Source organism: Camellia sinensis, chromosome 14, assembly GCF_055761805.1.
Source record: "Camellia sinensis isolate YWXY chromosome 14, ASM5576180v1, whole genome shotgun sequence".
Taxonomy (NCBI): Eukaryota; Viridiplantae; Streptophyta; class Magnoliopsida; order Ericales; family Theaceae; genus Camellia; species Camellia sinensis.
Window position 1 is genome coordinate 31,200,454 of NC_138974.1, and position 17,580 is coordinate 31,218,033.

The 17,580-nt window shown below is 36.1% G+C and overlaps 1 protein-coding gene across 1 annotated transcript; it reads left to right on the forward strand.

The window, feature by feature from the left end:
* Positions 1-877: 877 nt before the first annotated feature.
* Positions 878-16,841, forward strand: LOC114312781 (protein HUA2-LIKE 2-like). The gene is made up of 12 exons (XM_082905513.1): positions 878-1,525; positions 1,915-1,991; positions 7,429-9,561; positions 9,743-10,217; positions 13,895-14,003; positions 14,153-14,265; positions 14,341-14,528; positions 14,676-15,174; positions 15,306-15,765; positions 15,874-16,053; positions 16,156-16,209; positions 16,306-16,841. Exons 1-11 carry the CDS (start codon positions 1,394-1,396, stop codon positions 16,179-16,181), a joined length of 4,392 nt encoding a protein of 1,463 aa, XP_082761639.1. The 5' UTR covers positions 878-1,393; the 3' UTR covers positions 16,182-16,209; positions 16,306-16,841.
* Positions 16,842-17,580: the final 739 nt, after the last annotated feature.

Here is a 17,580-nt window from a genome sequence, read left to right on the forward strand (position 1 = left end):
GTGAGGTATAAACAAAAAAAGACGTGTATGGGCCATAAAAGTTTTGACCCAAAGAATAAATGGGTTCGAGCCATCTTTATCAGCCCACCCACCAGCAGGGCTTGGCCCAGTCCAGGTACGAATGATTAGATGGCACTTCGGTGAGTCACGCCTAAAATGTTTTGAGAAGATGGTTAAAGTTAATTTTTTTAAAGGTATTGTTTCTGTTCAGTCCGGGATCGGATTGGATCGTGCTGTTGGGTTAATGGGGATTCATTATGGGTTTCGTTTTGATAATCTGAACCGTCAATGTGTAGAAATCGTCGGGTACTATATACATATAAAAAATCACGTTGATCGGATATCGATAGCTATGTGATCAAAATAATTTTTTGTCAACCGTTAATTTGTTCACCGTCTAATTTTTTTAATACGAAACTGATTTGATCATATAGCTATCGATATCCGATTAACGTGATTTTTTACAGGCATATAGTACTCGACGAGTTCTACACATTAAATGATTCAGATTATCAAAACGGAACCCGTGGTGGGCCCTTACGAGCCCAACAACACAGTCCAGACTAATCCCAGACTAGACAGAAGACATACCTTTTTTTAATCGTTTTATGTGAGAAATAATATGATTCAAAATAAATTAAAAAGTAATATTAGAGATTTTAAAAATTTTATTAAAAATTTTATCAGTGACTCACATAATTTGGTTATATATGGATCCCACATTTGATAAAATTTTTAAAATATTATTTTTTGGTTATATATGGATCCCACATTTGATAAATTTTTTAAAATATCTAATATTATTTTTTTAATGATGTTTGCAAATGGCCCGACTCTGTCTCGGTATATATGAACTAGATTCATCCGCACGCAGCGCACGTTAGTCCTCCATCCCCAAACCAAACCTATTCCTAGCGCACGTTAGCATGTATCGATGAGAGAGAGAGAAGAGGAACCAAATACCTATATCTGTTTGTTCCGTGTGTGAATGGGGCTTCTCCCACAAAACTCCACAAACTCTCTCTCTCAAACTAGGGTTTAGAAAACCTACAGAGTATCACTAGTCAGTCTCTCTCTCTCTCTCTCTCTCTCTCTCTCTCTAAAATAGTGATATAGACACATACATGTATTGTTGAAAATTAGGGTTTTCAACAGTTCCAGTGATTGCAATCTCAATTTCAATATATCTCTATACGTGTATGTTTTTTCAATGCCTGGAAATCCATCCATACCATCGTCCACTGCAAACCCTAAACAGATTGAAGCCTTTTGCTTTCTCAACGAAGGGACTGGCAATTTCGGCACCACCGCTCCCACACAACTTCTTGTTTCGTTCTTCGAAGAACGCATGACCCTAATTTGACTCTGAGCTCTGCAATTTTTCATCTTCCGAATGGCGCCGAGTCGCAGGAAGGGTGGCGGCAGAGCATCATCGGCGGCGGCGGCCGCCGCTGCTCGCAAACAGTGGAAAGTCGGCGATCTTGTTCTCGCCAAGGTCAAGGGCTTCCCGGCCTGGCCTGCAACGGTATGCAGTTGGTCTTCTATGTAGAAAAGATTCAATTATTTTACTGCCCACTTTAAGAAATTTATTTATTTTTTTGCTTCTTTAATGGATGCATATAGGTCTGAAACGATTCTAGAGCTTATTTTCGTCCTTCTTGTTGATGGATCTGACACAAGAACGAATATTTTTGAGTTGCATGCAGTTTTTTGTTTGATTTTCACTGTGTTCAGAGTGTTAGATTCAAGAACAAGTTTTGGGGCTTTTTATTGTTTCAGTTTTGATTTTGTTTTAGAGTAGAGTTTAGCTATATACAAGGGTGAAACACCTTGGTGCTGTTTAATGCTCAGAAATAATTTAAGAACAGAAAAGAAAGGTTCAAAAAGCTTAAGAAATTTGGTTGTTGATGGCAGGTAAGTGAACCAGAGAAGTGGGGCTATTCGGCTGATTGGAAGAAAGTACTTGTATACTTCTTTGGAACCCAGCAAATGTGAGTACTTCATTCTATTTTGTAGTTAATAGTTTTCATGTTTTGTAACTTATGTTATTTTACGTCTATCTTTATCACATTTACTTAGTGGCGGCAGTTGGTTTTATGATTGAATAATGTTTATGGGTGTTTAAATGGTGTGAATGATATCAGAGCTGATTGTGCATGGTAGGGAAATATTTAGACAATAGTCAGTTGTATGTGTAATCATTGACTTTGTTATGCTATTTTTTCCCCCCCAGTCAAATATTGAACTTCATTATAACCGGTCTAGCATAACCATAATCTTTATTATTCACTCTATTTGCTTATTTTCTTTTTCCATCTTCAGGTTTTTATTTTTTGTTTATTCATTTAGTGGAGAATGGTGCTGTGGTTAAGCGATCCCATAATTTTTTCTATGTTTTTCATTAAAACTTCTCCCTACTAGGGAAAAATGTTAAATATAATGAACTAAAATCTAGATTGAGTGGGGTTTTGGATTGACAAAATGTAAAATAATAGGTTATAATGCTTATAAAACTATATTGTTGAATGATTAATTTCAAGAAAAATACATTATAATATATTGGATATCAAATTAAGAAGTATTCCCTTTGTACCACATTTTAAAACATGTGGCGTACCCCATTTGCATTCCTATTCCCGTTCCCGTTGCCATTCTTTGTACCAAAACCAGTGTTTTGAAAAGTGTGCCTAAGCTCAAGGTGAGACGAGGCGCAGGTTTGTGCTGCATGCATAGCAAGGCGAGGCGACATGGGTAAGATGCAATTGAGGCGTTGGGGCGAGCTCCTTATTTTGAGGCGAGAGGCGAGCGCCTTCTGCACTTCACTTGTATTCCACTCCAACGGCTCGTATGGTTTTCTGTGTGGATATTCACTTGGAATAAAATCTCTCTTACATTATAAAATGACCAAGACGTGGTCCAAAAGAGCAAAAAGGATTAAAAAAAATCCCTAGTTCTCCTCTTCTTCTTTGCCTTGTTCTTTTTTGCTTTATTTTTCTGGTCTTCTTCTCTCCTCTCTCTTCTCCTCTTCTCTAGTCTTCTTCTCTTGCTCTTTGTTTTTTTTTTCATTTTTTTCTTTGTTTTTTTCTTCGTACAATGCAACCATAAGACTTATTTTTTTTTAATTTCTTTTTTGAACCACAAACAGGAAGTTGTTTTGAACTTTATGTAGATGATCTTAACACTTAAGGTTTTTGGTAGAGGTGGATGTGAATGTGATATTTTATACCTTTTGTTGGATATTATATTTTTAATATACATCATATATTTGTTTTGTTAAAAAGTTTGTCTATTTTATAATTTCGCTTTTCTTCTATTATGTGCACCTCGCCTCGCTCCTCTCGCTTAGGCTGTAGGGGCCCTTAACACCTCGGTGCACTTAGAGCCTTTTAAAACACTGACCAAAAGGATATGCGTTCTAGGTAACATAGGTCCTGATGTTGATATTGTCGTGGAGATTCCTCCATATTGTCGATTTAAAGGGTGGAGACTTTAATCTCCTTTATATAAAGAGGTTTATCTCAAGCAATCAATTCGTCAACACATCTCCTACACAACTCTCTCTTCCTTTTGGCTCAAAGGATCTCTGCTGCAACCTTCTTTCTCCAAAGAGTGCCTCAGCTCTATCCTCTTTCACTTCCGGTGATTTCCGGTCATCTAACTGTGCCATCTTCCTAGAGGCGCATCTGGTGACCTCATCTACAGTAGTCCACAATGGGATTTTTGTTTGTCAGGAACCCAATTGAAGTGATTTTATTGTGAAATTCTTGACCCCATATACATTTTCATAGTAGATAACTATCCATTTTTCATTTCCACCTAAGGATGCAGAGGTCTTTGGCTTAATGCTTAGGAAGCAACCAAATTTTGCAAATTGTGTATTCAAATTTGGTTCTCACACATTGGGTTTTGAGAAGTTGACATCACATAGCTAGGAAGATCAAAAAATGATTTTGTGTTGAGTTATCCTAAAAAATATGAGAGTAATTTGAGCATCAAGTGTATGGCTTAGGTTTCATTTGCTCTTTGAGGTGATTAATACATGTGATTTACAAACAAGGACATGGGTTGAGAATGTGCTATTCTTTTGTGCAAGTTCTTATTGATTGCACCTTTTTCTTTCATTTATAAAAGTTTTAGGCCAATGTTGTTAGTACATATTTTGATTTCAAAACAAGGTTGAAATTTTTTATAATGTTATGTGAGGGTTTATTTTATTTATTTATTTATTGATAAATAATGTTTTCTGAAGGTTTATAATGAAAATAAGAGATTCAATGACAAGGTATGGGTGGATGGTTAATATAACTACATATTCCCAAATAGGTCCCGCAAGAAAGGAACAAAAATTATGAAAAAGTGTTAGGTGAAGTTTTGTTTGCTGAAATGAGAGTTTTATGTTGAGCAATGCGGGCTTGAATTTAAGACAAGTGGTTATTAGTTGGCGATGATGATGAAGAGGATGATTAAGAAGAATCACAAGTTAGCGGTATTTGGAGGGAACAACTGCTAGGTTCTTCTGTGGTAGGCAACAAGCTCCAAATAGCTCAAGGTCCTCTGTGGTAGTTGCTTTACTTTATAATTTATTGTCTTTTCTTGTTCTAAGTATTATTCTTTCAGGAGGGAAGTAGGGTTTAAGGTTGTAATGTTTATTTAGCTATTTATCTTCTAATTTTCCCTTAAAAAGGACAGGAGACATGGTCCTGCTTATAAAAGAGCTTGTGGATGCATGACTACAGGATGGTTACGTTGCACTATTTCTAGTGTTTTAAAAAGTGCTAGGCGTACCAAGCTCTGTTATCAGAATCTTACGATTCGCAATTCGATTCACGATTCGATACGCAATTTTTGCAAAATCGATACGAATCTATGAGTGAATCTATTTTGGAAGTGAATCTCTAGTGAATCGCACGGTTCACAATCTATTCACGATTCGATTCACTTTTTACGATTCATGCAATTTTTAAAATTATTGTGTTCGACATATTTTCGACTCATTTTTTCCATCTTTTTAGTGAAAATGACATAATACAACTTCTAATAACATTTAATACCAAAATAATCAACATATGTATATGATTTATTGTTATTTTAGTGATTATGTAGTTTTTTATAGGATCCAATCAGATTCAGTCAAACCTGACATATTTTTAACATTTCTTCTCATTTTTTTCCCCTTTAAAAAATTGTAATGTATCTTCTAAATATGTTTAAGATTAAAGTTATACTATGAATTATCTATTATTATTTTATTAAATTGAATATTACATATGTGAGGTCAGTTATACCTTTTAAAATGTTTTAGGCTTTAAAATAAAATATCCTAAATAATCCTTTCTTATTATTTGCTCACTCTTACTTAGAAAAGTATATATGCTTATTGTCCAAATATCAATATCATTGTTAACTATTGTTATTTTAGAAATTAATAGTTTGTCTATTTGGTTTTTATCTTTATTAAGAATGGTTGATAAAAAATATCTAAAAAATAAAAAAAAGGATAAGATTGTGATTTTACATAGGAATCTTTGTTAACTTCTTACCTATTAAATTACGTGATTATCTTTCAAAATAACAATTTTGTTGATTTAAGTCTAAATATTTTATATTCATAAGATATATTTAACATCCAAATGTGTAGATATATATTTTTAAGTAATTTAGAAAAAGTGACCGAATCTTTACGATTCACGATTCGATTCGATTCGCGATTCAGTACGAGACCATTTCGATTCACGATATGAATCTCGATTTGACAACTATGGTACCAAGGTGATAAGGTCTCATATAGCCTAAGTGCGAGGCACACGAATTACCAAAACGAGGTGCAAGTAGTAGAAGAAAACCAAAATTGTAAAATAGGCAAAATTTTCAACATAACAAATATATATAGAATTCCAAAAATAATAAAGCAAACTTCACCATTTCAAATAATTGATAAACGTAACATTTAATCTTCTAAAAACTAGAAATATAATATCCAACAAAAGATATAAAGTATCAAATTCACATCCACCAAAAATCTCAAGTTCTGAGATCATTCACGTAAAGTTCAAAACAACTAAGCTTTTAGTTTACATTTCAAAAATAAAAAATAAAAAGCACTTAATCAACAGGTGGAGTAGAGAAATAGGTAAAACCCATGAAGCTCACGCCTCGAAAAAAAGCTCTCGCCTCAGCGCCTAAGCTGGGCCTTGCATATTGTGCTTGACCTCCACCTGTTCTAAGCATGCCTTTTAAAACACTGACTATTTCTATGTGACACAATGAGGATGTACAAATAGCTCCCCGTTTTTTTTTTTAATAAATATTTATTTTGATTTTAAATCTCAGTGTTCTATATTTTTCTAGTTATAAAATTATATTGTGATAGATGCCAATATGGGAGTATGGAGCTAATAAATACCTTTGATTTGTTTTGTGTGAATTTTATAGACATGAAAATATACTGGCTTAAAATCAGTACTTTGCAAGCACTGGAATTGTGGGACACTTGAACCTTTAGAAGGGTTGAGAAAGAACTTTGGTTCTATGGGTGGGATACAGGGAATAATAGATCCCTTGCTTGGTGGGTGTCCTTTAAATCACAATACAATTGATTACATAATCACAATGTACATCAATTAGTGAACCCTTCTGTTATTGAAACCCTCTTCCTTATAATTTTCCCAAGGACTTTTGATGGACTTATTCATGCATTTTATTGGATTATATTAACCAAGGCAAGGAGTCTCAGGCTGTTTTTTGAAGGATTTTCATATAATCAATATATCATGTTGCGTATGCCTTTGGGTCGAGCATTCTGTCGTAGGGATAATACTTTGCAGTCAAAATTGTTGTTTATGATTTAACAAAATAAAGATTTGTCTTGCTGTGCCTAAAAGCACACCTTGCTCTCTTTTGTATTGAGCATTGGCCTATGTAAGCCTAATAGGTGTATGTTGATTCAGACGGTCACATAACAGTCTCATTGCAAACTTCCAACCAATGGCTAGCTTGTACTCAATTAAATTGAGATTTGAATTGTTTATTGAAATCTTATCTTTGTGAATCCTAAATTGTAAGATTTGGAGAGCATTTTAAATAGAAATAAAAACACATGTAGGCATGTTCTTCCACTTTGGTGATGCTGTTGTCACACTCCTATTTGTAGGAAGCATACACCTTTCTGTTTCCTTGTCTAACGATGCAAAAGCAAGGGATTCTCCAAATGATGGTTGTCGTGTCATATACATTGTCAATTATTAGTAATTGTGCATTCCCCTCAATTGTAAGATTTCGTTTTGTGTTCTTTGTGCGTTTTTTTGTTTTTGTTTTTTTGTTTTTTTTTGTTTGTGTGTCATTGAGCTTGAATGGGTCCAACTATATCTGTCAAGGTGCCTTTATTCTTGAGTTCCTGTAATTTGGAGCTAAAGGATGCTTTCCTTGCAGAGCCTTCTGCAACCCTGTTGATGTTGAAGAATTTACAGAAGAGAAAAAAGAATCTCTTCTAGCTAAACGCCATGGGAAAGGTGCTGATTTTGGCCGTGCGGTACATGAGATTATTGAATGCTACGAAAAGTTGAAGAAACAGGACCAAGTTGTTGAGATTAACTCAGTTGATGAAGTTACTGTGACAAATGCAGCCAACTCAGTGGATGATTTTGCAGCAAATGATCAGATTGAGGCTCCTTCGGCGATCCTTGATTCATGTGTAAAGACGCCTTATTCTACTGGGGATAAGAATGAGTCAAGCCTTCCAGTTGGAGGTGCTGCAGATGCGACGCAGGCAGATGATGTTTTGCGTGATAGGGAGACATCATCTGAGGAGCCTATTGATAGTTTGGTAGTTACAAAAAAACATTTGGCAAATACATTCTCGTTAAAAAAAAGACTTGGAGGTGTACAAACACAAAGTTCTGTCTCACAGAAAAGGGGGCCATCTGTTCGTAGGTCTAGAAGTTCATCAAGGGTTGACGCCAGTAGATTCCAGAAGATGTTTCCATCTAGTAATGGCAGTACAGCTGCTGGGGATGTAGCTGCTAATGTTTTGCAGGATGGGTCGGTGAGAAGGAGCAAACGAATCAGGAAATCACCTGATGTCTCTGAAGGGCATGACACAGGTTCATCTGCTTTTCTTTCAAATGGTAGCATTGAGGAAAATGGTTCTGAAATTGCCACGGTTGATTCGGACACTTTCAGTCTAACTGAAGGCAGCACTGTAGACTCTTGTTGTAAACTTCTGCAGCCTGAGTCCATTAATGATTGCTACGAGGGAGAAGTTGAGTTGAGCCAAATGCCTGATTTCCGAAAAATGCCTGTCTTCACTAAGAAGAAAAGGAAACCTAATAGAAAACGGGTGACTACTGATGCTTCTGAGACTACTGGTAAACTAAATAATGAGGCAGGTTCAGAGATTGAAGTGCATAGAACCGGACAAATTTCACCAAACTCTCATGAAAAGTTGAATGAAAAGTATTCCAAAGAAGGTGGTGATGAGCATCTTCCATTAGTGAAACGAGCCAGGGTTCGGATGGGCAGACCATCTTCTATGGTGGAGGAGTGCAATACCAGCATACAATCAGACGAGAAATTATTAGAAGTGTCAAATAGCTTCTCTAATCAGGTTTCCACATCCCTAAATTGCAAAGAAGATGGTCCTCCTGATAAACACTCATTTGTGGTGAAGGAAGCTACAGAAAATTCATCACTACAAAACAAATGCCCTCCTCAATCTTCAGTTGATAAGCCTCAGATCTGGGAAGTCAAGAAAAATAAACCATTTGGTTGTTCAGTGGATGGTGAAGCTGCTTTACCTCCATCTAAACGCCTTCATCGTGCCCTGGAAGCTATGTCAGCTAATGCTGCTGAAGATGGTCAAACTGAAGCACCGTCAGTCATGAAGACGTTAATTAGTGGAGGATGTTTTTCCCCCGTGAGAGACTCCCATCACATGTCTATGGAAAGTAGAGCAGGGAATGAATTTGGGGTGCAGAACGCAGATGTTCTTGGCCAGAATGTTTCTCAGGATGGTATCTCCAGTTTCTCTACCAGTTTGGGTCCTGCAGTACCAAAGGAAAGTGCAAAATCTTCTGTAGAAGTTGCAATTTGTAATGGATCAGTCAGAAGTTCCAGTAGCCCGGAACGTGAGTTATGCAAAGATATACATATGGAGGCTTTGGACCATTCTGATTTCAGAGGTATTGGTGTTTCATCTTCAGCTACTCAAACTAATGAAGTTAGGGTTGCGGCCCAAAGTCCAAAACCGTTATCACCTGATCCTGGAAAAGAACAGGCCTGTCTCAGATGCAATCAAGGTTCACTGGTTCAGATGTTGCCTTTGAAGGATGAATGCAATAGTGAGAATCGTGACTTAAGCAACCATAAAGCTGGAAAACCTCTGAATGAACTTGATCCATCAGAACATTCTGGGATGAGTTCAAATCCTGTCTCAGGGGCTGTTGATGGTAAAGTTTCACCACAAAATGATACTAATTTACTTCCATGCAGCACAGAGGGTAATTGTTCTGGAGCTACCAAGTTGTGGAAACTTCCACTACATGTGAACAACCAAGCTAATGGAATGTAAGCATTTGTTTGTACATTTTACCATATGATATCTCATACTAGAGTCCATAGGTGTTATTGTTAATTTTCAGTATTTTCTCGTTGCAAATTTTAGTTTGCATCAGTTTCTGTTGTGCCAATCTCTTCTCTGAGTTCTCTTTTGCATTTTGTGGGTTTTATGCTTCTTGGTCTTTCTTAGGTCTGAGGCTGTGAAAGAAATTAAACCAACACAGAGGGATTCTAGTATTCAAATTCCCACATCAGTAAAGCTTACGGCGGCTGCTGCTACTGAGGGTCCACCAAAATTACCTCGTTCCACTTCCATATCTGATGATCATTTGGGTGATAAGGGTATCTCAGGTATCCAGTCATCTTCATCTCCAACAGATGGATTAGACTCTCCTGCACGCACGTCGCCCCCTAATGCTTCAATTTGCAACATTTCTACATCAGATAATGATAAAATTCTTGAAAATAATGGCTGTTGTAGCCCTGATGTTAATTTGGTCCAAGCAAAATCCAAAAATGTGGGCAAATGGAGCAATAAAGCAGAACCAACAGCTGCTCTGGCATCTTTTCAGGCTGTTCTTGGAACATTAACAAGGACAAAGGAGAGCATTGGTCGAGCAACGCGCATTGCCATTGATTGTGCAAAGTTTGGTATTGCTGCTAAGGTATGGTCATGTTTTTGCGATTATGCTCAATTGGTTTTTACTCTGTTCCTGATACTGATATCTGGAAATGACATTGTGATGGTGGCGTTACCCTTCTAATGATCACTTTTAAGACTCTTTTGATGTGCAATATATATCATGAAGTGTCATTGGATGCAATGTATATCCGATAATATTTCTGCAGATTTATTGTGCTTCTTTATTGTGAAGGACTTGAGTGTGACTGATAAAGGAACTTATAGTTCAATAAATTTCCATATATCTGGTTATTAAACCATGGGTTGACTCCCTACGGGCTGAATGATCAACTCTGGCCACCTTCTTGTTTCTTTATTGTTGCCCCCTTTCTGTTTTCAACCACGTAATTGATGCTCTATCATGCATTTGTTGATCATTTTGAGTTTGCAAGGTTTTTTGCTGTTTCACAATTGATTTATCTTCTCTTACAACATGACATGCATTTTCTGATTGAGAAGGAGACTTGTTTTTTTCGCAAAAATGTGTGTTTCTTTGGTTTGTGGTGATTGTTTCACCTTTCTAAATCCATAAAAAAGTAGAACTGGCTGAAAACAGTTGAAGAAGACTGAAAATGGTACTCCATATGTTTCTTTTTGGAAGTGGACCAGTTGGGTTTGTCTTAGGCTAGAGGAAGATGGATCTATACTTGATCTCCATTTTGTGGATTTTATGATGAAGTAATGAAATGAAATATCATTTAACACATTTGTGCCTAGAGTGGTGAATAGACTAAACTTTTAAATTCGAATTAGGAATTAAAATTTTACCAAGGATTTAATTTCCGAGTGAATTTTTAGTTTTCCCATTCCAGTACTTTTGTCATGTACACATCATCCTCACAATCTGTGTCTTGAACAGGGGGACGGCTAGCAATAAAATAAGTTATTAAACTTAACCAAATTAGGTTTTTTTTCTCTGCGTAAGGACTAGGTTCTCTAGGCTGTTAAGGGCTTTAAAGAGGTTACACTATGTTTGGATATTTAGGTGAGAGAAGAAAATAAATGATTTGTTAAGTTAAGAGAGAAAAGGTACTTTTTCTTTTTCCTGTTGAGGATGCCTCATCCTCTTGGCCTTGTGCCTTAATAAAATTTATCTTGTCTGTTGCTGATTAAAAAAAAAAAAAAGTTAAGAGAGAAAAGAAAAGTTGAGAAAAGAAATGATTATGATTTCTCTCCCTTCTTTTTGGTTTAGTTGGAAAGAAAAGAAAGTGATTTCTCACCAAATCTTGTTTGGATGGATTAAATAAAAGAAAAGAAACTCTTAATAGGTTATTTTACCAAAATAACCTTTTATGTTCTTGTTTCTTTTGTAAGAAACTCTTAATAGGCAATTTTGGTAGCACCCAAAAAGGGTTTATTACACTTTCTACCCCTCAACTATCACCAAATTGTCTATTTAATCGTTGAACTATCGATTGCATCTACTCAGTCCTAAAGTATACAAGTCAAAGTTTATTTAGCCCCTAAATTATCAATTGAATCTATTAAAGTCCCTTAAATATTTAATTCAAACTTATTTAGTCCCTGAAAGAATTACAAAAATAAAATATAAGCCCATAATTATTATAAATTAGTGAAAGACCTGACCAAATTAAGATTTTATTGGAGAAAAAATTTCAATTTGTATTTTTTCATTAAAAAATATTTTATTTCGCTGTGTTTTTAAATTAGTATTAGAGTTTGATTTTTCAGTCTTACCAATAAAATTATATGAGTATTAGATATATTGAAGAAGTTGAATTAGATAATTTAAATAATAATATTTCGCTACAAAATAATAATTGAACAAAATAATGCATTAATTAAGCTATAAAATGAATTTAGCAAAAAGCTTAAAAATAATCAATTAGTAATTATGAAGGAAATATGGCATATAATACTAGATAAAGACAAACAAGTAGCCATTATAGAAGATAAATAGAAAATTACTCTTACCCTTACAAAAGAAAATTCACCATAAAAATTAATGCCCCCTTTTCAAAGAGAATAAAAATCTAAGGTTATTTTGAAATAAAATTTTAACTAAATAGAGTCCTTTATTAATTTATAATACTTATGGGTTTATATTTTATTTTTGTAATCTTTTTAGGACTAAATATGTTTGAGTTAGATACTTTAGGAACTTAATAGATTCAATTGATAGTGTATAGATTTTGATTTATATACTTTAGAGACATAGTAGACTCAATCGATAATTCAAGGACTAAGTAGGTAATTTAGCAATAGTTTAGGGGTATAAAGTGTAATAAACCCTATACAAAATTGGTAATCTTTCCATTTCTTTTCTATCTCTCCAATTTTGGAGAGATTCAAAAAGTGAGTTATGAGAGAAACATTTCTCTCCATTTCTTCTCATTTATCTCTTGTTTAGTAATCCAAACAAGTGATTAAGATTAAGAGAGATTGATTTGTTTTCTTTTCTCTCCAAATAACTCAATTCAAGAAGTTAGTTATGAGAGAAATAGTTTATTATATGCTTCTGTTAGGAATATTATGTTTGTGGAAGTATTGTCATTGTTTGTATATTATTATATAGAACAGTACATAAAAATACATCTCAACATATTATATCTATATCTTAATATACTTCTATGCATAACTTCAACAATGCAGTATGCTCCATCCCCCCCGCGCGAAAACTCCCCGTGGTGAAGGGGAAAATCATTATGGGTATGGTGTGTGGGTGTTTGTGTCCCATGTGGCCAACATATTAACTCCACCATGATGAGAAGGCATGCACCTTTCTTGGGTGGCCGGCCTTACCTTGGCACCACTCAATGCTCACTCCATCTGTTTGGCACCACGCGCCTCGTGCATGCCTTTACCTTGCTAAGGATCTGCTTGATTCCTGCCTCGCACCCAAAGCTCCATTCTTGTCTAGGTTGGGAGCAAGGCCTCTAGGGCCCCTCGCGGATCACCATGACTCGTGGATTGGTGGCTAGAGTTGAGGGATCGTCATGGTTGTTCACCCTACCCCTTAGAGGTGGCTGTACCTTGACCAGTATTAGACGAGGGAGGCCTCTTTGACCAAGTCATGTGATACCTTAAAAGATGTATCACACCTACCTCTGTCAGCTTTTGGCATGCCTCCATGGCCCAACTGTCTAATTAAAGGTGGTCTTCACCTCCATTCAAGACAGACCCTGGAGGATAGCTCACTCTCCCACCCTAAAAGCCTCCTATATTGCTACTCTCTCTCTACTGAGGCTGCCTCAGGTCTCTGTCTCTCTAGTGGTCTTGTGTTATCTTTGTTTCAACCATGATTCCTAGAGCACCCACGGTGGGCATGCATCACCATGGGGGTGTTTGGTAGAGATTATTTTAAGCTAAAAGCTAATAATCAGAAAGCAGAAGCTAAAAACACTCCTCCCCAGCTTATGGAAAATTGACTTTTTCCAACTTATTTAAGCTATTCTGTCTAATAAGCTATAAGCAAAAGTTGCACCAAACAGTCTGGCACAAACTTCGAAATTAAAATAAGCTATAGGTTGCCTCTATAATCCACACCAAACACCCCCCATGACCGTCTACATTCTGTAATGGTTTTTATGGAGGATGACACTGCATTACTGCATGAACTCTATTTCTTGGTTTTGTTCATGCCATTTTTTACCATTTGGTACTTGCAAGGCAGTTGATATGTAGAGTTCTAAAATTCAGGTGGTGGAAATTCTTGCCCGTAATTTGGAAAGTGAATCAAGTTTACGCAGAAGGGTTGACTTGTTTTTCCTCGTGGATTCTATTACACAGTGCTCTCGTGGCTTGAAAGGTAATTGGTTTTCTATCTTGCTATCTAACCGCTGAATCTTGATGGCTCCTGGATGTCATATATATTTGAATGATTATTCAGGTTGACAGGTTATGTTTTTTTGTTCTGTTTTGGATTTGGTGATGCTGAAGTCTAGTTTGAATTTCCAGGTGATGTTGGTGATATATATCCTTCAGCAATCCAAGCAGTGCTGCCACGTTTATTGTTGGCTGCTGTTCCTCCTGGAAATAATTCACAAGAAAATCGTAGGCAGTGCTTGAAGGTAGAATCCTGTTTTGGCTTAAAAAGTTGCATTTTGTTTTGGCTTTTACCCTCATTTGTTCCTTTTGATGTATAGGTTTTGAAGCTCTGGTTGGAAAGAAGGATCCTTCCGGATTCCATTATTCGTCATCATATTCGAGAGCTCGAATCTGTCACTGGTTCATCTTCTTCTGGTGCTTTTGCTCGGCGCCCCATGAGAACAGAAAGGGCTTTTGATGATCCTATTAGGGAAATGGAGGGTATGCTTGTCGATGAATATGGAAGGTGTGAAATTGTTATTTTTTCTCTTTTGTTTCTTAACAAAATTTAAATGAAAAAGAAAAGAATATGGAAGTTGTCAATTTGTTGAATCTCTTTAACTTTTTACATGTGTGCATTATCAATTATTGAATCTTTATCTTATTGCTTCAGCAATTCAAGTTTTCAGCTTCCCGGTTTTTGTATGGGGCCTATGCTCAAGCATGAAGATGAAGGAAGCGATTCTGATGGTGGGAGTTTTGAGGCTGTTACTCCTGAACATAATTCTGAAACCCCTAAAAAACAGGAAATAATCCCAGTAACTGCAACAACTGGAAAACATAGACATATCTTGGAAGATGTTGATGGTGAGCTTGAAATGGAGGATGTATCTCCCACTTGTGAAGTTAATGTGAATTCCACCTGTAATGGTGGCATCGATACCGCACAGACTATGCATCCTCGGTTTGAAAGACATTTCCCACTTTCCTTTGCCCCACCCTTACCTCAGGACGTGCCACCATCATCTCCTCCTCTGCCAACATCTCCACCACCATTACCACAAACTGTTCCGCCTCCACCACCTCCGCCTCCGCCTCCACCTCCACCTCCACGTCTTATGCCTGATCCTATTTCGAATGATCTTGATTCGAAGCTCTACGTGGGTACACATGTGCGTTGCTGCTTTGTTCTTTGGCAATATGTTTTGTGCTATTTAGGGTATTGTTAATATGAAAATGTAGTTTCTGACATGGGAGTAATTTATTGTTTTTGTTTCTGTGTTGATTGGGCATGCATTTGCAGAATATCAAAGAAAATTTGCACCAGCCTATTATTCAGCAGCCTGTTGCACCAAGAATAAACTCAGTAACCTCAGATGCAGTGTGTTATCAGGCTCCTGAATCCCGAGATGTTAAGATACAAACGCAGACACCAGATTCTGCTTCTTTCAACAGTGTTCCTGTGTCCCATCCACTAATTCGACCTGTGAATAGTGCTCAACAGACAGATGGTGCCACCTTCCACAATAGGGCCTATCATTTGCGTCCTCCTCAACCTGCATCATCAAATCAGTTCTCTTATGTTCAGGCTGATCAACGAGTGCAGTCACTGAGGGAGGTGCCTCCCCCTTCGTACCCTAACAGGCCCCATTTTGTGCAGAGCACGGATGGTGGAAATTATTATAATACTGACCACGATAGAATGAAGATGGCCCCACACGAGTTTAGGGAGAGCTGGCAGTTTTCTGGACCCCCATTTTCTGGTAAGTTTTGTTACTTGACTAAGTTCAATGAAAGATTATAGATTGTCGAATCATCTTTTTGATTTGATATTCGTTGATTGCATGTTTACTTTGATATCAATGCCCCAGATACATACTATCCTCCTGATCATGTGAGAGGGTCATATCCACCTGCTCCATATGCTGGCCCACTGTGTGAACCACCATTACCAAACCATAGGTGGGGTTACCCTCCCCGGGCCATGAACCCTAGAGAACTTGCGCCTCATAGACCGCCATCTGAAGGTCCAATCCCAGTGCCCATCAGAGGTTTGTGTTCTCTTCCCACTCATTGGTTGTACATACTACTTATAAAAAAAACGGATTACTTTGGTTGTTTAGCTCTGAAATCGTTTCTTTTTGGTGTTTCAGCTCCCAACTTTTGGGGACCAAGATAAAACCGTCATTATGGAGCTAGCAGTGCTGGTAGGTACACTATTGTTTTCATCTCAGGTTTTAGACGTTCTTTGTGATGCATCTTTACGTGCTTATTGATTACATAATCTCATTTATGATTGTTAGGTATAACCCATTTTTTATCTGGGTCCTGCGGCTTGTTCAAAAGTTTGAGATAATATTCAGGTCCAGCTGTTCTTAAAATTTTGAGGTACAATCTTCAGAAAGGGTGCAACACCAGTTCCTGATTGTATATATGCTAATGTGGATGGTAAGACAGACGACTCTCTCAGAGAATGGAGAAAGATGTGACCACCGATCTCTAGGCTGTCAACTTTCATGTATCAATTAATCCCCTCTTTTTCTTTTCTTCTTTTTTAAATTTCAAGAAATTAATCTAGTTTTTTTTTTTTTTAAAGCCCTTTATAGGATGTTATTATCATTTTTTTGGGGCTATTTGTTACGGGTTTTTTTAACTGTCTTGTTGGCATTTGTAGGGCCCTTAAATGCTGTAAAAAGTTTCTCATTTTTGTTTTTGTACATTTGGAGGAGTATTTAGCCTGAGCCCTCTACAAATTGGTAATTTCATGGAAGTGTGTGGTAAACAAAGTTCTCTTAATTCAAATAAAAAACCTTGTCTATGTTGGCTAGTTATGTTTCAACTTTTTAGTACGTAAATTCACTGTTGAAATCAATCGAAAACTTGGTGAATGTTGTAAGAAAACATTTCCATTTTTATTTATTGCTTAATTTGTTATTATTCTGTTTACTCATGACTTCTCTTCTAGGTTTGCCAACAGCCTTTTTTTTGTTAAATCATTTTTTTTTTCTTTATTTGCCAATTTTTGGATAATGTCATTTTTTTTTTCATGTAATCTAAGAAATGTTGAAAAAAGATTAAAATAAGGGAAGTGCTTAATTAATTTGAATTATCTAATTTTGATTCTAGATTTGTAACCTGAACCAATACAAAATTGAGCTCTATATAAAAATATATTTGATTTTATGTCTTTTGAATCCTAATTTAGTAATTTTTACTTGTTAGTCTTATTTAATTTTATTTTTTTTAAAATGTTGTTCTTTAATTGTATTTTGTATGTTTTGGCCTTGTAACTGACTTCTGGCCTTTGTTTTTGGGTGAATAAGTAACTTCTGGACTTGAATTCACATGAGGGCTAATTATTTTTTTAAAGATACAGATTACAAAATTTATATTAAATTAGACATTCAATTACATAAAAAAATTAAATATATAGTCAGAAATATACAAAAAATTTAAGAAAGACAATAAATATAAGAAAGCTTCTAAACAAAAATTAAATGGGTAAATTACATTGACACCCCCTGAGGTTTATGTTTATTATAGTTCATCCTCTCACTTTTTAAAAATTGCATCTCCCG

Excerpts from the sequence above, each read along its gene's own strand:
- LOC114312781 (XM_082905513.1), top strand. The coding sequence starts at position 1,394 with ATGGCGCCGAGTCGCAGGAAGGGTGGCGGCAGAGCATCATCGGCGGCG. Across the intron at positions 14,266-14,340 it reads ATCGTAGGCAGTGCTTGAAG|GTTTTGAAGCTCTGGTTGGA; the intron begins GTAGAATCCTGT and ends TTTGATGTATAG. Across the intron at positions 15,766-15,873 it reads TTCTGGACCCCCATTTTCTG|ATACATACTATCCTCCTGAT; the intron begins GTAAGTTTTGTT and ends TCAATGCCCCAG.